The following is a 21,260-nucleotide window of genomic DNA, read 5'->3' on the forward strand; positions in this document are numbered from 1 at the left end:
CGTATGTCCTCCTCCCTAGGCCAAGGTCCTCCTTGACCTCATCATCCATCCCAGACACACGGGTCTCCTCCTTGAAGCTCTTCACATGCTTGCCTCCAGACCTTTGTACTGGCTGTCCGCTCTGCCTCCAATGCCCTTTCTTCATGACTCACTTGCTAATTAACTTCAGATCTCAATCACATCCTCAGAGGGGCCTCCCCTGACCACCCTGTGGTGTTTTTTTTTAAGTTTATTTATTTTGAGGGAGAGAGAGAGAATGTGCGCATGCAAGTGGGGGAGGGACAGAAAGAAGGGGAAAGAGAGAGAATCCCAAGCAGTCTCCACACTGTCAGCACGGAGCCCAATGTGAGGCTCAAACCCACGAACCGTGAGATCATGACCTGAGTCAAAAGCTCAACTGACTGAGCCACCCAGGCGCCCCCTGACCACCCTGTTTAAAATGGCACTCTTGGGGCGCCTGGGTGGCGCAGTCGGTTAAGCGTCTGACTTCAGCCAGGTCACGTTCTCACGGTCCGTGAGTTCGAGCCCCGTGTCAGGCTCTGGGCTGATGGCTCGGAGCCTGGAGCCTGTTTCCGATTCTGTGTCTCCCTCTCTCTCTGCCCCTCCCCCGTTCATGCTCTGTCTCTGTCTGTCCAATAAATAAATAAAAACGTTGAAAAAAAAAATTAAAAATAAATAAATAAATAAATAAAATAAATAAATAAAATGGCACTCTTGGGGCACCTGGGTGGCTCAGGAGGTTGAGCATCCGACTTCAGGTTCAAGCCCCACGTTGGGCACCATGCTGACAGCTCAGAGCCTGGATCTTGCTTCGGATTCTGTGTCCCCCTCTCTCTCCGCCCCACCCCTGCTTATGTTCTCTCTCTCTTTCAAAAAAGATGAGTAAACATTAAAAAAATTTAAAAAATTTTTTTTCAATGCTTTTTTTTTTAATTTTTTAGTTGGATGCTCAAGTGACTGAGCCACCCAGGTGCCCCGAAAAAAAATTTTTTTAATGGCACTCTCACCCCTTGATATTCCCTCCCTTGCTTTGTGTTTCTCCGTTGCCCATAATGCACCCTGATAAACCTTTACCTGGTTGTTGTCTCTCTTCGCCTTGGAATATGAACTCCATGAGGGTAGACGTTTGTCTCCCTCGCTGTGGAATCCCCAGCCTCCGGCACACGGAACATTTCTGTCCACCCATCCATTTCATTTTTTAAATGCATTTAGAAGTAAATTGCAAGCACGTAGTAAGTGCTCAGCAAATAGTTCTTGAGTGAGCAAACACAGATTCCAGTTGGCCATGCACACAGCCAGGTGCACAGAACTCTAGGTGTGCAGGGTCCCCCAGCGTGTTTATTTATTTTTATGTTTATTTATTTTTGAGAGACAGAGACAGACAGAGGTGTGAATGGGGGAGAGGCAGAGAGAGAGGGAGACACAGAATGTGAAGCAGGCTTCAGGCTCCGAACTGTCAGCACAGAGCTTGATTCAGGGCTCAAACCCAAGAACTAGGAGATGATGACCTGAGCCAAAGTCAGACACTTAACCGACTGAGCCTCCCAGGCGCCCCTCGCCCAGTGTATTTAAACCTTTGTTTTTAAAGTTTATTTATATTAAGAGAGAGAATCCCAAGCAGGGTCTGCACTGTCAGCACAGAGGCTGATTCGGGGCTCAAACTCGTGAACCATGAGATCATGACCTGAGCTGAAATCAAGAGTCAGATGCTTAACCGACTGAGCCAGCCAGGCACCCCTCTCCCAGTGTATTTAAACAAGTATTTAAACAAGTGGGCAAACCTTTGCATAAAATTTGTGCCCCCCCCAAAAAAACCACAATAATTAATTGGCCCCTTTATGGCAGGCCTTTTATAGGGTGGTAGGGATGCAGTGGTGACCAAGATATACCCAGTCCCTGTCCTTTCAAAGCCCACAGAGCAGCAGGAGGAGACAGACATCAGACACATAATATATATGTGCCAATGAATATATCATGATGGCCCATGCTGTATTGCCAAAAAAAAAGGACAGAAGTGTTGACAGTGGACAACAGGAGACCTAGATTAGACCAGGAAGAGCCGGCAGCGTCATAATTGAGGGGGGATGACCGACATGGGACTGGTGGGTGTGCAGGTGATAAGGACAAGGCCGCAGAGCAGGGAGAGAAGCCTGGGGACAGGAATGGGAGGCTAGGTAGACAGGAAGGAACATGCAGTCAGCAGTTTGAGATTTCATCTTGGAAGGTCTGGGGCAAAGAAGGAGAAATATCTGATTCGAGATTGAGAAACATTTGTCTTGTGTCGCTGTCTACAGGTTAGAAGGAGGGACAGTGGTGGTGGCTGGGAGACCACTGAGGAGGTCAGACTGGACCGTGGTGAGGTCAAGGGGAGGACAGCAGCACCAGGTGGGAGAGAGGTTTATGAAGCTCCTCCATCCTGCATGGGGACTTAGTCACTTACTGCGGGGAGGGGGCGGGGGGGGGTTGTCCAAGAGGACCCTGAGGGTCTGGCCTTGGTGGCGGGATGGATGCTGACTCTGTCACTGAGATGGGACACACAGGAGACAGCTCAGGGAAGCCTCTGGGGAAGAGCCCTAAGTGCCAGGCTGAGGGGCTGAGAGCTCAGCCCCAGCACAGTGGTGGGTCATAGTTAAGCAGGAGAGGGACAGGGTGAGAGTTCAGTTGCAGAAACAACCCTCTGGCCACGGGGAGGCAAGAAGGCCAAGGAGGAAACCAGGGCATAGCCCTGTGGGGAAGGATGGGGCTAGACGATGGGGGTGGGGAGGAGCCTACTGGTACACACAGAGATGAATGCCCAGCCCCCTCCTGCATAGACACCCAGGCTTGTAGAGACACCCCCCACCACGTACACAGCACAGAGGGGCACAGAAACGGACAAGCAATTGAATCAACACACAGGCGCCAGGATGCACAGTCCCACCAGAGGGAGACAGCAAGGCGAGAGACCAACAGATGAGACGCAAAAACTCAAGGGCACCTTGTCAGCTGTGTTACCACGTGCGAAGAAGAACCGTACACGCACTGACCTCACGTATCCTCCCTCTAGCCTACTAAATGGGTTCTATTCTTTAAGAATTTTTTAAAATCTTTATTTATTTTTGAGAGAGAGAGACACACACACGGAGTGAGGTGGGGGAGAAGAACAGAGAGAGAAGGAGACACAGAATCCGAAGCAGGCTCCAGGCTCTGAGCTGTCAGCACAGAGCCCAACGCGGGGCTCGAACTCATGGAGTGTGAGACCATGACCTGAGCTGAAGTCGGACACTCAACCCACTGAGCCACCCAGGCCCCCCTATTCTTAGTCCCATCTTATAGATGGACAAACAGAGGCTGTGGGGGTGGGGGGAGTCAATGGCAAGGTCACACAGTTAAAGGTAGAGCTGAGACTCCAACCCACATCTTCGGGCACCCCTGTGAGTGCCCATACACTGGCGTCCTGTTTCTGCGCCCACATGGGTCTTTTTTTGTTACAAGGATCCATGTCTGCCCGAGTCTATCCAGGGGATGCCCGCTGAGCCGCGTCTTCCCGTTCCTGGTTTCTGAGTTTCTGCAGGAACGGAGTTCCTGACCCGGCTTGTCTGAGTGGGTCCGTGGGCCAGCAACGTGCCCCTGCTTGTCCCCTGCTGTCCCGGCCTCTGTGTATGGATGACATCTGAGTGTGTGTGTCCTCATCAGCGGTGCTGCGAGAGTGAGGGGGAGTGTCTGGCTGGGGCTGGGGCTGGGCTGGGGGTGGGGGTGGAGGCAGGGCAGGGGGGAGTCGCATAGGCTGAGAGGGGAGTGGAGTTCTGGAGGAATTGTTTACCAGACACTGAGAGAGTCCAGAGGGACATCGCCCAGAGCCAGGATAGCGAGCTTAGCCTCTCTGCCTCGCTGGCCCAGGATTAGGGGTCCATCCATCGGGGCCCCTTCCCCCTCCTCAGCCTCGCTCCGCTCCGGGGCCCCTTTAAGACAGGGCTGGTCCTCTCCTCCCCGGGTTAACCCCTCCAAGCCCAGGTGGCCCCCTGGGCTCCGTCCTGTGGGCGGAGGCAGAGGGGGAGCCAGGGGCGGGGAAAGGGTTGCCCGAAGTCTGAGAGGGAGAGTAGGAGGCAGGGGAGCAGGGGAGGCGGCCGCTGAGCAGAGCCGGCAAGGGGCCCTCCGTGGCAGGCAGGCAGTGCCAAATCCGGGGAGTCCAGAGCTGGGGGGAGGGCTGGGGACAGCCCGGCCCTGCCCCCACCCCCACGGCGTGCCCGGCAACTTCTGAGGAAAGTTTGGCATCGTTCGAGTGGTGCCCCGAGGATGGGCAGGGTCCTGCTAGCCTGGTGCTGGGCGCTGTGCTGCTGGGGGTGCGTGGCCCCCAAGGGTGAGTGCTAGGGGCCTGCGGGGGAAGGCCAGCGTGGCTGGGCTGGGGCAGGAGGGAGCGGAGTTGGGGGGGGGGGCAGCTATGGCAGGTGTTGGGGGAGTCTGGGCCGGCTGGAGAAGTGTCTTCGGGACAACAGACAGGGAGACAGGGAGACACAGACACTAACGGAGAAAGGCCGGGGTAGGGGGGGTGGGGTGGGGAGAAAGGGGCTCAGAGAGGAACAGGGTAAGAAACAGAAACTGGGAGGGTCAGAGACGGAAAGACATGGACACAGAGGGAGACGGACAGACAGAGAAACTGGGGGCAGGAGTGGAGCTGGACTTAACTTGGGGGCCCTGGGGAGCGGACCTCAGCTGGGGGCTGCCCCGGAAGGAATCTTCCAGAAAGGAGTACTAAGTCAAGCAGTGGGATGAGGAGGGCTCCGGAGCTCTCAGGAAAACCCTCGCCACTGTCACCCCCCACTTGTCCTTACCCCGTCACTGTCCACTCCATCTCTGGGCCAGGGGTCTCTGGCTCTAGCTTCAGCTCCACCATCTCCGGGGGGCTTCATTTCTCTGTCCTGGTCTCTGTCTTCATCTCTCCCTATTTTCTAAGTGTCTCTATGATGTCGTCTCTCTGTCTGTTTCCCTCTGTGTCTCTCCCCCCAACTTTTTTTCCCCTCTCAGGGGTGTCTCTTTCCTCATCGCTTATTTTCTGTGTCTCTCCTCCAGTCTCCGTTCCCTGCTGTCTCCGACTCCTCATGCCTGACTTTGTCTGGCTTCTCTGCGTCTCTGTCTCTCCTTCCCTGTTACTCTCTCTCTCTCTCTTCTCTCCCTCCCCACCTCTTTTTCTTCCCCGCCATCCACCAGCCCAATCCGTCCGGTCTCTAGAGACCCGAAGGGAGGGCAGTGGGGGCCGGGGCTGGCCCTGTCGGGCAGTCCAGGGCGTGGGAGGCTGCCAGATCCCCGGCCTACTTCCCAACAGACGTAGGATGGGGGCCCCTATAGAAAGGATGGAGGCCGGACCCCAGTCTCCTGGGAAGGCTCCCATCCTCCCCCAAAGCCTCCACCCTCCACCCCACCCCCCCTGCTGAGGTCACTTTACAACTATGTGGGCCTAAGGGCCTGGCAGGCTGGGAGGAAAGTAGGGGTTCCTGAGCTAACTTTTGCCCATCTCCTTGCAGGCACACAGGCTGAGGCAGACCCTTTCGTGGAGAGTCCAAGGAACATCACCGGTGCCCGGGGACTTGTGGGGACCCTTCGGTGTGAGCTCAAGGTTCAGGGGGAGCCCCCCGAGGTGACCTGGCTTCGCGATGGACAGGTGTTAGAGCTGGCCGACAGTACCCAGATGCAGGTGCCCCTGGGCGAAGACGGGGAGGATGAATGGAAAGTGGTCAGCCAACTCAGGTGCTCAGCCTCCCCCTCCCACCCCCCCAGCCCCACCCTGACCAACTGCATGCCTCCTGACCCCTGCTCCCCCCCACCCCCCGGACCTCCATCGCATGGCGGGTGAAAGGTTATGGGCAGGAGCCCCCCCTGAGCTGGAACCCCAGTGTGGCCACTCGCTGGCTATGTGGCTTCGAGCATGTGATGTAACCCTGGGTTTCACTTTCCTCTTCTGTAAAATGAGTTAATAATAGTACCCACTTCTTAACCCCAAAGAGTTTCCAGTCCAGACCCCTTCTTTCAATTCTCTCAGTATGCAGTTCTGACCCTGAGCCTTTCTGTCTCTCCTCTTGCCCTGTTAGAATCTCATCCCTGCAGCTCTCGGACGCGGGGTGGTACCAGTGTGCCGTGAACCTGGGAGGAAAGACCTTCCTGTCCCAGCCTGGCTATGTTGGGCTGGAGGGTGAGCCCTGGGCTCAGAGGTCATGGGAGGGCAGGAAGCCTGAGTGATTAGAGGGTGCTGGGGAATTCAGGGTGTCCCCTGGGGGACTCGCAACCTAGGAATGTCAGAGATTGTTAGGGGTTGGGAAGCTGGGAAGTCTCTAAATTACTGGGGGCAGGCCTGGGTGAGATTATATGTCTTGGGGTAGAAGACATCTTGGGGGTTGTGGCATGTCCTGGGGTCAGACATGGTCGGGGTAGGATACTCTGGGGATCAGCTAAGGGACCAGAGGTGCCACTGAACCCTCTCCTCCACCCCTGGGGGCCTCGCTTTCCTCGTTGGTAAAATAGGACTGGGAGCCAGACATTTTGGAAAAGAGACATAAGGGACTCAGGTGTCCTGGAGTTCGGACACTGGTGGGGGAGTCAGATACTGGGATCACGTGTTCTGGGGGTAGAGACCTGAGGAGTCAGGCATCGGAAGGAAGTATGGGTGTCCTGAGGGATCAGACATAGGGGTCAAAGCATCTGAAGCCTGCCCTATCCTAGCGGTGAGTCAGACACCTTGGGGGCTCAGAGGGACCTCAGCATCCACTACCACTCCCTAGGCCTGCCTTACTTCCTGGAGGAGCCGGAGGACAGGGCCATGGCCGCCAATACCCCCTTCAACCTGAGCTGCTGGGCCCAGGGACCCCCAGAGCCCGTGGACCTACTCTGGCTCCAGGATGCTGTCCCCCTGACTCCAGTCATGGGCCGTGGCCCCCAGCATACACTGCGCGTCCGAGGTAAGTCTGGGGACGCGGCCAGCTCAGCACGGAGGGCCAGGCAGGATGGAGGTGGGGAGCAAGGGAGCCCTTCATGCCTCTTCACGGGTGTCTGCCTGTCCCTCTATCCTTCACTGTCTGGCTCTTTCTGTCCCTGCTTCTCTCCTCTGAGTCTCTCTGCCTCTGCGTCTCTGTCCCTACGTATCCCCACATTTCTCTGTGTGTGCTCTCTCTGTCCCTGTCTGTCTCTCTGCCTTCCAGCTCTCTCTGTTTCTCTCTTTCTGCTTCTCTATGTGTGTGTGTCTGTCTCCCTGTCCTTCTGTCTCGTCACCCCAGCCTGTCTGAATAGAATTCTTTGTCCTGGGTTTCCTCTGAGCTGTTCCATGGCCCAAATGTGTGTGTGTGTGGGGGGGGGCTGATGCCCCTTTGTCAGCGCTTGACCCCAAGCAGGGCACTGGGATCTAGCGTGCCCTCCTCTTCTCCACCTCCCCCACCCTGCCCACCTCAGTAGCTGAAGAGTTTCACTGGGGGGACAGAGCCAAAAGCTGAGAGAGGAGGAGAAAGTGGAAGAGGGAGAAAGACAGTTACAAAGAGAGAGAGAGAACAAGAGACACAGGAAGGGACAGACCACAGAGGTAACCCAAGATGGAGAGACTGGACAGGGAGGTCTGAGTGACAGTAGAAACTCTCTTAGCCTGAGGGAGACCATCCTCTTCTGCACCACATAGATGGGGCAGGACTTATCTTGGGATCACAGAGCAGTCAGAGGCAGAGCTAGGGCCCCTGGACACAGAGGTTTCACCCTCACTAAGGAAGGAGAGATAGAGGAACACAGAGGGCTGAGGATCAGTCAGAGGGAGGCAGCTGGACCCTGGAGGGCATCAGCTTCTGGCACACCCCCCCCCCCCCACCTGCTGCCTGAATCCTCTGGGATGGGGGGGGGGGAGGAGACTCTGAAGGGTCTCCAGAGGTAGAGGGAGGTGTCCACATTCTCAACATTCCGGGGGCCCTGAGTGTACAAGGAAGAGGTGGTGAGCATGCCAGCCCCTAGAAGGGTGACTCAGGCCCATGGCTCTGGGGCCTGAGTCAGCCTGTCAGGACCCCGGAGATGGGGAGGGAGGGGGTATAGGTCCCCCACTCCATCCCAGGAAGGAGAAATGGGTGCCCCCCCCGCCCCGCAGGCACGAGAGGATCCGTGTGTGTGTGTGTGTGTGTGTGTGTGTGTGTGTGTGTCGGTGTATGGTAGAGCTCTATGGAGAGGGTGTCTGTGTGTATGTCTCAGTGTGTGTGTGAGGTCCGGGTGTGTATGTATCCATGTCCCTCTGAATCTGTGCCTCAGTGCATCTGTCAGCATCAACCTCTTCGTATGAGGATGTGCTTTAGGGAAGTCCAGCTTCTTTCCTTTTTAAAAATTTTTTTTAATGTTTATTTATTTTTGAGGGAGACAGGGACTGAATGTGAGTGGGTTAGGGGCAGAGAGAGGGAGACACAGGATCCGAAGCAGGCTCCAGGCTCTGAGCTGTCAGCACAGGGCCCGACACGGGGCTTGAACTCACCAGCTGTGAGATCATGACCTGAGCCGAAGTCGGACACTCAAAAGACTGAGCCACCCATGCGCTCCAGCTTCTTTTTTTCTTAATGCTTTATTTATTTATTTTTGAGAGAGGGGAGGAGGGGCAGAGGGAAAGGGGGACAGAGGATCTGAAGCAGGTGAACCGTGAGATCGAGACCTGAGCCGAAGTCGGACGCTTAACCAACTGAGCCGCCCAAGTGCCCCAGGGAGGGCCAGTGTCTATGGGTATTTCAGTGTGTGTGTGTGTTTGTCACTAGGTATGCTTCTGTCAGCTTGGGTGTCTCCCCCACTGTATGTTTGGGTCTTTAGAGTATGTCTTTGTAAGTTTCTCAGGGGCTGCCAATGCACGTGTACGTGTGTGTGTGTGTGTGTGTGTGTGTGTGGGCATCTGTTTCCTTGTGGACTCAGGATGTATCAGTGGACAACCTGGTGTTTCTTCAGTGTTTCCACGGACTGTGGCTGTCCGTGTCCACAGGATGTCTTTGTGGTTTCTATGTATATGTCACAGGGTGAGTGTGTTGGCATGGGACCGTCACATGGACATCTGTGTGTGCGTGCACGCGCATACATGTGTGAGAGGAAGAGAAAGATTCCCAGCAGGCAGTAACAACACCCTTCTACTTCTGTCCTGTCTCCCTGCGAATCAACCCCAGCCCCGCTTTTCTCTTGGTAGATAAACAGCGTATATGTAGGTCTGAGCCATCTATGTGCACAGGGCAGCTTGTGTGTCTGCGTCAGTCCTGTGTGTCTACGCAAGCGTGTGCTTTTGTATAGTCTGTGTCTGAAATGCGTCTGAAGCAACCTGAGTGTCCAGCTGTGTTTGAAGGATTGGCTGTGTTTGTTTGCAAGCAAGTCAACACTCACCTCACTCACGTCCTGGTGTGTATTGGTGGGCCCACTTCAACTTCAATGTACATTTGTTGCTTGGTGTGTGTATTTCAATTCAGTTTCAGCCTGGCTGGATGTTGCCTTGTGTTGCTAGGTGTTTGTAGGTTGTACGTTTATGTCTGTGGATGTATGTGTGTCTCTTTATAAAGTGCATCAATGTCAGTCCCTGTGTATATAGACACAAGTCACTGAGTGTATATTTGTGTCACGGCGTGTTTGCGACAGCATCAGCCCTCTGTGTAGCTTAGCGAGAGCCGGGTTTTCTGTTTTTGTGCCAGTAACGGCCCCGTGTGTTAAGTATGATTCATTGTGTCTGCGTGGTTGGGGGGGGTTGCTGTAAGGAATTTTGTCCGTTTGTGTGAGTCTGTCCCTTGATCTGACTCAGGGCGTGCCCCCTCTCCTTCCATGCCTCTGATTCCCTCGGAAAAAGCGCGGGCGTGGGGGGGAGGAGGAGCGGGAGCGGAGAGGGCGAGGGACAGTGCACAGTGCATCTGGAAAGCACATCTGGGGTAGGCCTGCTCCAGTCGAGGAAGTTCAGCCCGCTGGAGGAGAGGGGGTCCCAGGCCCCTCCATCCCTGCTCTCCTAGTCCTCAAGGTGCGCGTTGACACCAAGGAAGGGGGATCCTGGGCCGCGCGCCCCCCCACCGGGCCGCCGGAAGTTCCAGAGCGGGAGGGGGGGCGCCCCGTGACTCACGCGGGGGCAGGAATGCTGCGGTCGGAACAGGACCAGGCTCCAGAACTCTTTCTTGCCCCAGGGCTCCTCCGGCGGGCAGCGCCAGCCCCCGCGCGGTGACCCTGGCGGGCCCCCACGTGCCAGGTGGCTGGACCGGACCCAGGCTCCCCGCCCCCTCCGGCAGTCGGCCCGGGGCTGTCCTGCCCTTCCCCCGCCGGCGGGGGCTGCAGCCGGGCACCTGACCTTGGCTGGGAGCTGCCGCCTGGGCAGCGGCGCTGAGGAGCTTCCCTGCCCAACCCCCTTCCGGGCCCCTGCTGCCGACTTTCCCTCATTCCACTCCCTGTGCCGACTGAGAAAAGGAAACTTTGTGTCTGCGGGTAGATGGTGGTGGTGAGAACGCGGGCTCACGCACGCAGAGCAAGCAGGAGATACACATACAAGGTATACGACATCCACAGGCACACACAGACCTGCGGTCACCCTGACAGACTCAAGACCTGGTCCTCTTACATCCTGTCACCCAGACACTGTGTGTGTCTATATTTCCTTGTGTGTGAATCTGTGTATTTTTGTGTTTGTGTGTCTGCGCCTCTTGTTTGTCTCTGTACTTGTCTTGGTGCATGTGTGCATGTGTGTGCATGTCCGCCTGTGTTCCCACCCACACCACACTGGGAAGGGGAGGCAGTCCACCCCCAGACACCCAGAAAGTTATCCAAGACACGTATTAACTCACTTACCCATAGAATTACACACGCTGGCATTTCTACAGACACGCCCCACAACATTCAATAGTATATAAAGGCATCCACATAAATTCATCCATTCGTTCAACAAGCATTTACAGAGCACCTGTTGTGTGCAAGGCCATCGTATGCCCTGGGGCATACAGCTGGGGGCAAAACAGAAACCCCTGCCCTCCTGGAGTTGACGTAGTGGAGTAGACACTAAGCAAGACAAGGTAATAGGTAAAGTATGTTGTGATGAGAAGAACCAGAGGAAATGTAAAGCAGTGGAGTGGCAAGATAATGGACGTGAGCTCCCAGCTCTAAACAAGACAGCCAGGGGCGGGGTGGCTGAGAAGGTGGGGTCTAGTAACAAATGTGAAGGAGGGCAGGAGGGAGCCACGTGCACATCTGTGGGAAGACCTATCCAAGCGGAGGGAACAGAGAAATGCAAAGTTCCTGAGGAGGTGGGAACGTGTCTGATGTCTGATGGCCTGTGTTCCAGAAACACCGGGAGGCCACTGAGGGCGGGAGGGGGAGGGGGCTTGGTAGGAGCTGAGCTTAGAGCTTATAAGTGAACAAACATTACCTTTATACACACCGGTGAAGGCCTGTTTCTTAAGTGTGTGTCCATTCGGTATAGAAGCCTCTACGTGTGCCTGTGTGGCTCAGCGTGATCGTGTCTGCGTTTGTCCCAGTGTGTGACTGTGTGTGTGTGTGTGTGTGTGTGTGTGTGTGTGTGTGTGTGTTTCTGTGCATAAGTGTATGTGTCTGCGTGTCTATATGTGCATGTATGAGTATGTGTTTCTGTGTGTGAGTGTATGGGTATGTAAGTCTCTTTGTGTGTGTGCCCCTGTGTGTGTCTGCATGTATGTATGTCTGTGTGGTGGGGCGTCAGGACTGAGGCCACCAGCCTGTCCTTGTCTTTGCATCTGAGGATGGAGGCCTGCATTCCCAACTCATTGCCCTTCCCCCCTCTCTCCCATGCAGCAGGTGCCCATGCGGGCTAGACTGACCCTGTCAGGCAGTAGAAGGTGGCCCAGCATGGCCCGGGAACCCCTTCTTGGCCTCTCTGACACTGGGCCCTTCCTTCTGTGACTCCCCAGGCTTGAACAAGACGTCTTCTTTCTCCTGTGAAGCCCACAATGCCAAGGGGGTCACCACATCCCGCACAGCCACCATCACAGGTGACAGGAAAGGGAGCTGGGGAGCTGGGTGTCAGAGGGTGTGAGGTCTGGGCCCAAGGTCAGAGCTGGGGTAGAGGGAAGGGCGGGGAGCTTTGCGCCAAGGCCCCCCAGGGTCAGCTCCTCCCCTCATCTCTCTGCAGTGCTCCCCCAGAGGCCCCACAACCTCCACCTGGCTTCCCGTCAGCCCACAGAGCTGGAGGTGGCTTGGACCCCAGGCCTGAGCGGCATCTACCCCCTCACGCACTGTACCCTGCAGGTGAGACCTTGGCCCTCCTTCTACCGCTCATAAGCCCCCATCCTCTTCCTGGGAAACCAGCCCTTCCCAGCCATTCATGTGTTGACCATCAGTAGAGCCTTGAGTTAAGCCAGACGTCCTGGGTTCAAATCCTGACTCTACCAGCGGCCGGCTGCAGGAGCATGGCCCGGTGACTTAATCTCACTGGACCTCGGTTCTCTCATCTGTAAAGTGGGCAGATAGGCTTGTTGTAAGAATTCAGTGAGTGAATGCAAGTAGCAAACTTACCATAGTATCTGGAACATAGGATATGCATGATAGACTATCAGCTGCTTTAACTTTTTTTAGTATTAGTAATATTGACTCTGGCCAGAGAGGGAATCCTGAGACAGGTGATCCAGAGCCACCTCTGTCACCTCCAGGTGCCCGCAGCCCTGTACGTCTCCCATCCCAGCCCTGATCACTCTGGGGTGTCACTGTTTTGGGGGTGAGTGTGTCTCCCCACCGGACAGGGAGCTCGGGGAGGGGGCCGGTCCCAGCTGTCTTGGTCACCACTGAGTCCTCACGATTGCCCAGCGCAGGGCCAGACCTAGATTAGGGAACGTTTGCTGGAACCTGAAATGCTCTAGACCCAGCCCTTCTGCATCAAAGTTGTTCCTGTTCTCCAGTGAGAAAAACAAACCAATGCAGATCTCTGAATACGAGCCCAGTTCTGGCCTGAAGCTCTCTGAGATTTGGAAGTTGGAATAAGGGTGGGACAGTGCCTGCCACGGCAGGTGACAGTACTTAGCAATGAGCAGCTTTTATGGAGTGTCAGCTCTGTGCCGGGCCTTGTCTTAAGGCTTTGCACACACCCCCTTGCGTGTTTATGGAGTAGGGTCTATGGATTCACCCGTTTTCCAGATGAACAAACTAAGGCTCAGAGTAGTCACACAACCTGCCCAAGATCACAGCCAGGAAGTGGCAGAGGTGGGATTCGAACCCTCATCTCCTCAAACCCAAACAGTCCTCCTCACCTCCTGAGAGACCGTTCAGAGCCAGCGCGTGATTAAATAAGAGTTGTCTTTCTTGTAATTACGTGCCCTGGACATAATTTCATTTGCTTGTCATTTTAACCCTAGAAACGTAATCTGTTAATCTTTCTGTTTTCAAGGTAAGGAACTGAGACCCAGAGAGGGGAAGTGATCTGCCCTTCCCATTGGCTAAAAGGGATAAAACTGATTTAATCCCCGAGGCCAGGGCCCATTTGGGAGACCTCAAATGCCAGGTCAGGCATCTGCTGTACCCCCAACCCACATGCGTCCAATGTCAAAGGAAAGCGGAAGTGTGTCCCTCTTCCCTCTCCAGGGCTCACTTCCTGCTGCGCCTGGTGTGGGGCTAGAGGGTTCGAATGGGAGGGTCACAGGGAAAAGAGAAGTGTGAGTGGGCACGGGGAGGCTGATTGTCTGGACCCATGTCCCTGTTGTCCCCTTTGTCCCAGCGAAGGTTCCCCTTCCCATCTGTCACTGCAGGTCAGAGAGCAGGCATGGGACAGCTTCCCCCCATCCCACTCCCCACCATCTGGCCAGGCCTCGTGGTGGTCTCCTCTCCCCACAGGGGTCTGTGTGACCTTGGGCAAGCTGCCAAACCACTCTGGGCCTCATTGTCCTCATCTGTAAAATGGGAATGAAAAAAGAAATTGACCTCAGAGGGTGGTGGTAAAAAGCCAATGAGTTCATCCAGGATTGCACTGGCCAGGGTGCCTGATACAGTGTTGGCACTCAAGAAATGTTCGATGTTGATATGATGCGCGGACCCCGTGACGTGCACTGTGTCATTAAACCTCACACCCTGCCAGGTAGGGATTCTTGGATGCCCATTTTCCAGAGATAGGAATAGAGACTCAGAAAAGTAAAGACACTCATGCTAGGTCATACAGCAAGTGATATCCAAGCCAGGACTTGAACCCAAAGAATCTTGAGTTCACATCGGAAAGCAGTAAACACCTTCTGACACATGGTGTAGAGGAGCGGTTAGGTCTCCTGCTGGCTCCCCGGTTGCAGGGGGCGGGAGGCAGCATCCTTGCGGTGTGGGGCTGTGATTGTGTGGCTGTAGAGGGTTTGTGGTTCTGTGTGGCAGGGCTCTGCAGATGCAATCCCCAGCTGTGGCCTCTGCCATGCTGATCGTGCTATTCCTGGGGACCAGGTGAGTGTCCCAGCCTGTGCCTTTGTGCAGAGTGTGCAGAGTTTGACATTGGTAGCCAGGCAGCCTCTCACACGTGCACAAAATAATAATAATAAACACCCGATGTGGACAGGCCCTCTTCTAAGCGCTTACAAGCATCAATTCAGTCAGTCCTGCAAGTTAGGAAGCCATTGTTGTTTTCCCATTTTACAGATGAGGAAACTAAGGCACAGAGCTAGGGAACGGTAGAGGCTGGATTTGAAGCCCAGATCCAGCGTCTACGCCTAGCACTAAGGCTATACTGCCTCTCTGAACAGAAGTACCGTGACTATCAGTGATGTTCTTAAATGGACATTCTCACCGTAAGTAGGGCAGAAGTTTGCAAGACAGGTTGGGGTTCAGTTCCCACCTTCGTCAGTGACAAGCTGGTGACCTTGGACAAGTGGTTCCATCTCTCCAATACTCAGGGTCCTCATCTGTAAATGGGTATACACACAGTACCCACACTGAGGCCTGAGGTCAGGGTCAAAGCAGTTCTGATTTATAAAGGGCTTTTCTTTTTTATTAAGATATAGCATACATAACGTGCATAATCTTTGGTGTAAACCTAGATTGTTTAACACGAATATTCACCCATGTCACCATCCTTCCAAATCGAGAGGCAGACTCTTCCCCGACCCCCTACAAGGATCCTTCAAACCCCAGAGATGCCCACTCTTCTGACTTCTATTGTGGGACATTACTTTTGCCCGTGGTTGAATGTCATTGTCACTTTATTGATGCTGACCACCTGCCATGTTCTGTACAGCTTGTCCTATGTTCATCCTTTAGGCAGCCTTGTAAGGTATTTGGTCCTCTAAGCCCTCCATTTTCCAGATGAGGAAACTGAGGCTCAGAGAGGGAAAGTCTTGCCAGAAGTGGCTTCTGCAAGTGATGATAGAGCCACATTGTACAACCGGGTGGTCTCCTTGCTTTGCAAATGCACGTGCCCATGTTACACCAGCACGGCACACACACACACACACACACACACACACACACACACACACACACGCACACGCACGCACATCCTTGCGAAGCCGTGTAATCACACCAGGACCACCACCATCGACTTGGGTGACCACCTCGTTTAATTGCGTGGCCATCCTGTCCTCATGCTCCTTCCCTCTCCCCAGGCTGTGCTGTCAGATGATGGGGTGGGTGTCTGGCTGGGAGAGCCAGACCCCCCCAAAGAACCTATCACCTTGCAAGCATCCGTCCCCCCTCACCAACTTCGGCTGGGTGGCCTCCACCCTCACACTCCTTACCACATCCGGGTGGCCTGTACCAGTAGCCAGGGCCCCTCGCCCTGGACCCACTGGCTTCCTGTGGAGACACCGGAGGGAGGTAAGAAGGAGCTGGTGTGGGGCAGACATCACTCTCTGCCCTGCTGGACCTTGCTCACATCGATGCCACCCCCAGCAGCTCCTGTTACCCATTCACCCCATGTGGCCTTAGTCCTTCCTGTCCACCCCCTGACTCCTCAGCACGGCCCACTGGCATCTCTCCCAGACCTCTTCCCTGCGCTTCTGCTCATGGGAGGGCTGCACGAGTTGCCCACGTGCATGCCCTTTGCACCCTGCCCCCGCTTCCTGGGAACAGGGGAAGGAGGCAGGAAGAGGTAGGGTGCCAGCTTCCCCTCTTCCCTGTCCTCCAGTACCCCTGGGCCCCCCTGAGAACGTTAGTGCCATGCGGAATGGGAGCCAAGCCCTCGTGCGTTGGCGGGAGCCAAGGGCACCCCTGCAGGGCACCCTGTTAGGGTACCGGCTGGCCTATCGAGGCCAGGACACTCCGGAGGTGGGTGCTGTTGGCTGGGCTGGGGTGGAGTGGCCGGGGGGAGGGAGTGGGGGAGGAGATGACAGGGTGGACATGGACAGTTGTGCAGGTTGGGTAGTATGGCATACATTACACCTAGGAGAGCACTTTCTGGGAAAGTTAAAGGAGTCCAAGGAAGGGTCAGGGAATAGCTATTTACGAATCATTGTAAAAAGCGTTTCGGTAGACTTACAGATGTACTATGACAATTTTATAGCAGATAATTGTATAACACCTTGAAGAAGGGGTGACTTTTCCTAATTTGCACAAGAGTGGTGTTGGAACAAGCAGCACCCTGGGGTGCAGAAATGGAGTGGGAAGCGGGGAGTTACGAGGCAATAGAGGAACACGGGGGGGGGGGAAAGGTGAGGGTTAGCCCCTCAGCAGAAGTACTGCGTGCCACGCACAGTGCTAGCACTTGAGCACAGGCGGCGAATGAAGCAAAGGCCCAGTCCTGGTGGAGCTGATGAGTGGGTGTGGGGATGGAGAATGGAGGTGGCGATGGGGGTGAGAGATGAAGGGTAGGAGGAGAAAGGGTGAGGGGCTGGGCGTGAGGAGGAGGCTTTGAGAAAGATGAGGACTTGAGGCCAAGGGTGCAGTCTTAAGAGTTGGAGGCCTGGGACTCTACCCTGATGCTACATCTGGATGTCCTAGGTGCTAATGGACATAGGGCTAAAGAGAGAGGTGACCCTGGAGCTGCAGGGGGATGGGACTGTGCCCAACCTGACCGTGTGTGTGGCAGCCTACACCGCTGCTGGGGATGGACCCTGGAGCCACCCTGTGCCCCTGGAGTCCTGGCGCCCAGGTAACTTCGTGCTCAGCCCCCTCCAACTGATTCACAAGGACCATGTCTTTCCCAGATACCCCTGACTTGCTCCATGTACCTTTCAGTGTTGCCCCAATCTAGGCTCTTTTCCTACCCCGGAAGCTTACTGAGAGCCTCACCCATGTCACATCAGTCTTGCTTTCTCTGAGCATGTCCTCCCTCTGTCCTTTCTCCTCACAGGGCAAGGACAACCAATCCACCTGCTAGGTAAGGGTTTTCGCACCCTCTCTCCTTTCTTTCCCTCAGCTCCCAGTGAGGACTCCATCACCACACACATACTCTTTGACATGCTTTCCGTGTTTCTCAAACTTCTCGTTCTAATCCTCTACTTTTGGGGTTTGTGTGGTCCTTGATGGGGTTGCCTGGAATGGCCTCACACATTGTAGGTACTCAATGAATCTAGATGGGTGGCTGGCTGGATGAATGGATGGATGGATGGAGGGATGGATAGATGAATAGATGGTGGGTGGGTGGATGGATGGATGGAAGGAGGGATGGATGGGTGGATGAATAGATAGACGGATGGATAGTTCAGTTATCCCCCTCAAATCCCTCTCAAGTATTTCTTCAGCAATTCTCAAAAACTCCTCCTACACCCATTGTACCCTCCTAGCATTATGACAGCTCACCTCTTGTAACTCAACCTACTATCCTTAAATATTCCTCCCATGCCTTCCTGCCTTTCTTTGCAAACCCTTTCCACAGCCTCCTTTCCTCCCAGTCTTCTTTCCCAATCATAGCTTTACAACCCTTCGTTCCTCACACACACCTCTCAAACCCAATCACACCCACACTTCGCATTCACAAACTCTGCACGCTTTTTACACACTCACCATATATCTCACATTGCAAATGCTGGAAAACTTCGGGTCCACACTTTTCAACTCTCCTTACACGTCACTCCCTCGCCCCTTGCCAGTCCTACCTGTTCCCACTCTATGCACACACCCACACCAAACTCCTGCTACATTTACCATGTACCCATTCCCATCACTTACACATCTACTCCCACCTTTCTGCACACCATTTCATCCCATGTTCCTCACCTGCCCTTCCCACACTCCTCTTGCACCAAAGTTACATCCTTACAAATCACTCTTCACTAATTGTATCTAAAACTCCTTGGGGCGCCTGGGTGGCGCAGTCGGTTAAGCGTCCGACTTCAGCCAGGTCACGATCTCGCGGTCCGTGGGTTCGAGCCCCGCGTCGGGCTCTGGGCCGATGGTTCGGAGCCTGGAGCCTGTTTCCGATTCTGTGTCTCCCTCTCTCTCTGCCCCTCCCCCGTTCATGCTCTGTCTCTCCCTGTCCCAAAAATAAATAAACGTTGAAAAAAAAATTAAAACTCCTTGACTACTCCTCACTCGCATACCCAAAACTCCTCCAACACCCACCTGACGCTCTATATATACATGCCTTTCCTTTGCACATGCATTTCACTTCCATCCCTTACTTTATGGAAACCCCTCCATCATCAGGACACACTCCTCAAGACTACTCCTTAGCCATCTATGCGTGAACCTCACACTCCTTACACACGCCCCCCCCCACACCCATCCTATGCTGCACGCATTCTCTCCCTTGCTCACCTGTTTTTCACACCCAAATCCGGTCTCCCTGGATAAATGAACACACCTACCTGCCACATGTCTCATCAGATATTTCCTCATCTGCCTCCCTCCAACATCACCCCTTTGGGTCCCAGGGAGCAGGATCCAGAGCCCCAGCCATGACCTGTGTCCCATACCCCCTGACAGTGAGTGAGCCCCCAGCCCCTGCCTTCTCATGGCCCTGGTGGTATGTACTGCTGGGAGCAGTTGTGGCCGCTGGCTGTGTCTTCATCTTGGCCCTGTTCCTCGTCCACCGACGGAAGAAGGAGACCCGCTATGGGTGAGTTGGAACTACATGAGTAGGAAGGCTAATGTGGATTGGAACAGAGAGGCTGGAGTCGGGGAGACCGTGAGGAGGCTGGTACAGGATGAGAGATTAGCAAGAATCGGAATGAGGACAAGGGGGGAGGCAGAGGGTAGCCATCCAAGACAAGCTCAGCAAACGATGGAGGAGAGGGGGGGCAGGGCCTGGGGTTAGGGTGGTGTTCACTTTCACTGCTGTTGGAAGGAGGGGGTTCCACTCATTTCTGCCCTGCCCTCACCTCCTGCCTGTTCCCCCCAGAGAGGTGTTTGAACCAACAGTGGAGAGGGGTGAACTGGTGGTCAGGTACCGTGTTCGCAAGTCCTACAGCCGCCGGACCACTGAAGCCACCTGTAAGTGAACCCTGTGCCTCCCTGCCCTGGTGCGGGGATGATGAGTGTAGAGACTGGGGCCTGCTAAGCTTCTGTCGATGCATGCACCAAAAGTTTCTGAAAGTCTTGGAATGCTGGGTTGTTAGAACCACAGACCATAAGAACAACAGAACTGTGAAACCACACAGACCCTTAGAGTAATAGAGTCTTAGGGGTGCCTGGGTGGCTCAGTCGGTTAAGTGGCCAACTTCGGCTCAGGTCATGATCTCGCGGTCAGTGAGTTCAAGTCCCGCGTCGGGCTCTGTGCTGACAGCTCGGAGTCTGGAGCCTGTTTCAGATTCTGTGTCTCCCTCTCTCTGACCCTCCCCCGTTCATGCTCTGTCTCTCTCTGTCTCAAAAATAAATAAACGTTAAAATTTTTTTTAAATAAAAAAAAAAAGAATAATAGAGTCTTAGACACAATAAATCGTAGAAAGACCAAACCCCGGGGCCACAGGACCCTAGGACATTGTAATGATGATGATGATAAAGATAATGATGATGGTAACAATAAGGATGAGGATCATTGATGATGATGAAGCCAATGATGACAGCCAACCCTGGCGCTTCCTATGTGATGGGCGCTGTCCTAAGTGCTCTGTACATATCACTTAGTTTAATCCTCATGACAACCCAATGAGGTAGGTACGTCAACAGATGAGGAAGCTGTGGTATAGAGTGGTTAAGTAACTTCCTCAAGGCCACACAGCTTGTAAGTCAGACAGCTGGGCTCCGAACCCAGGTAGATTTGCTCTGAAGTCCATCCTCTTAACTGCCTCTTGGAATTATAGAATGTTAGAGAGGTAAGGTTGATCTTGGCTGAAACAATCAAAGGCTTAATTCTTGGTGCGCCTGGGTGGCTCAGTTAGTTAAGCATCGAGCTTCGGCTCAGCTCATGATGTCACGGTGTGTGGGTTTGAGCCCCACATCGGGCTCTGTGCTGATAGCTCAGAGCCTCGAGACTGCTTTTGATTCTGTCTCCCTCTCTCTCTGCCCTTACCCCATTCGCACTCTGTCTCTCTCAAAAGTAAATAAACATTAAATGAAAAATTTTTAATGTTGTAATACTACAGACCCTTAAGATTTTTTTTTTTTAATTTTAACTATTTATTTTTGAGAGAGAGCTCGAGAGAGCTCATGTGCACAAGTGAGGGAGGAGCAGAGAGACAGGGGACAGAGGATCCGAAGCAGGGCTCCACGCTGATAGCAGAGAACCTGATTCAGGGCTCCAACTCACAAATGGTGAGGTCATGCCCTGAGCTGAAGTCAGATGCTTAACTGACTGAGCCACCCAGGTGCCCCTAGACTCCTAAGATTTTGAAAATCATAGGCTCTTAGAACTCTAGACTCTCTGTTCGACTGTGGAGCTATGAAGTGTCCCAGCTAAGAAGGGACCTCAGAGGCCACCTCGTCAAATCTCTTCATCTTTCCAGCTGAGGAGACCAGAAAGAAAAGGGACAGAATTATGTCTCTTCCCAGCACACAGTGAGAAGGCTACCGGGGCCCCAGGGAGATACCAGAAGGGGCTGGGAAAGACATTTATTTAAGAGGAGAAAGAATAGGAAGCAAGGAGGTCATGGTGCCGTAATGAAGTAACATGCAGAGTAGTTCTCAAAGTGTGATCCAGGTCCCTAGAGGGGTCCCCGAGACCTCTGTAAGGGGTCCATGAGGTCAAAACTATTTTCATAGTAATTCCAAGATGTTATTTGCCCTTTTACACTGCTGTGCTCTCACACGTGTTCCGTGGAGTTTTCCAGAAGCTCTACAACGTGTGTTGATGTCATCACTCTATTGGTTGACGAATGTGTGCTTGTTTATTCTTGTTTTAAAAATCTATTCATTTGGGGTGCCTGGGTGGCTCAGTTGGTTAAACCTCTGACTCTTGGTTTCAGCTCAGGTCATGATCTCACGGTTCATGGGTTCAAGCCCCACGTTGGGCTCTGTGCTGAGAG

The 21,260-nt window shown here is 54.1% G+C and overlaps 1 protein-coding gene across 2 annotated transcripts in view; it reads left to right on the plus strand.

The window, feature by feature from the left end:
• The first annotated feature begins 4,062 nt into the window (after nucleotides 1-4,062).
• Nucleotides 4,063-21,260, plus strand: part of AXL (AXL receptor tyrosine kinase) — a 28,527-nt gene continuing 11,329 nt past the window's right edge. Inside the window, exons 1-12 of one of the 2 annotated variants that reach the window (XM_040457156.1) lie at nucleotides 4,063-4,339; nucleotides 5,502-5,724; nucleotides 6,066-6,166; nucleotides 6,753-6,929; nucleotides 11,871-11,951; nucleotides 12,092-12,207; nucleotides 15,525-15,735; nucleotides 16,046-16,185; nucleotides 16,858-17,008; nucleotides 17,210-17,236; nucleotides 18,784-18,916; nucleotides 19,199-19,290. In XM_040457156.1, coding sequence (XP_040313090.1) covers nucleotides 4,276-4,339; nucleotides 5,502-5,724; nucleotides 6,066-6,166; nucleotides 6,753-6,929; nucleotides 11,871-11,951; nucleotides 12,092-12,207; nucleotides 15,525-15,735; nucleotides 16,046-16,185; nucleotides 16,858-17,008; nucleotides 17,210-17,236; nucleotides 18,784-18,916; nucleotides 19,199-19,290 — 1,516 coding nt within the window. In that variant the 5' untranslated portion in view covers nucleotides 4,063-4,275. The remainder of the gene's footprint in view (nucleotides 4,340-5,501; nucleotides 5,725-6,065; nucleotides 6,167-6,752; nucleotides 6,930-11,870; nucleotides 11,952-12,091; nucleotides 12,208-15,524; nucleotides 15,736-16,045; nucleotides 16,186-16,857; nucleotides 17,009-17,209; nucleotides 17,237-18,783; nucleotides 18,917-19,198; nucleotides 19,291-21,260) is intronic. The other variant, XM_040457157.1, reaches the window with a different exon arrangement.

This window comes from Herpailurus yagouaroundi, unplaced genomic scaffold, assembly GCF_014898765.1.
Source record: "Herpailurus yagouaroundi ecotype Mexico unplaced genomic scaffold, PumYag 220, whole genome shotgun sequence".
Classification (NCBI taxonomy): Eukaryota; Metazoa; Chordata; class Mammalia; order Carnivora; family Felidae; genus Herpailurus; species Herpailurus yagouaroundi.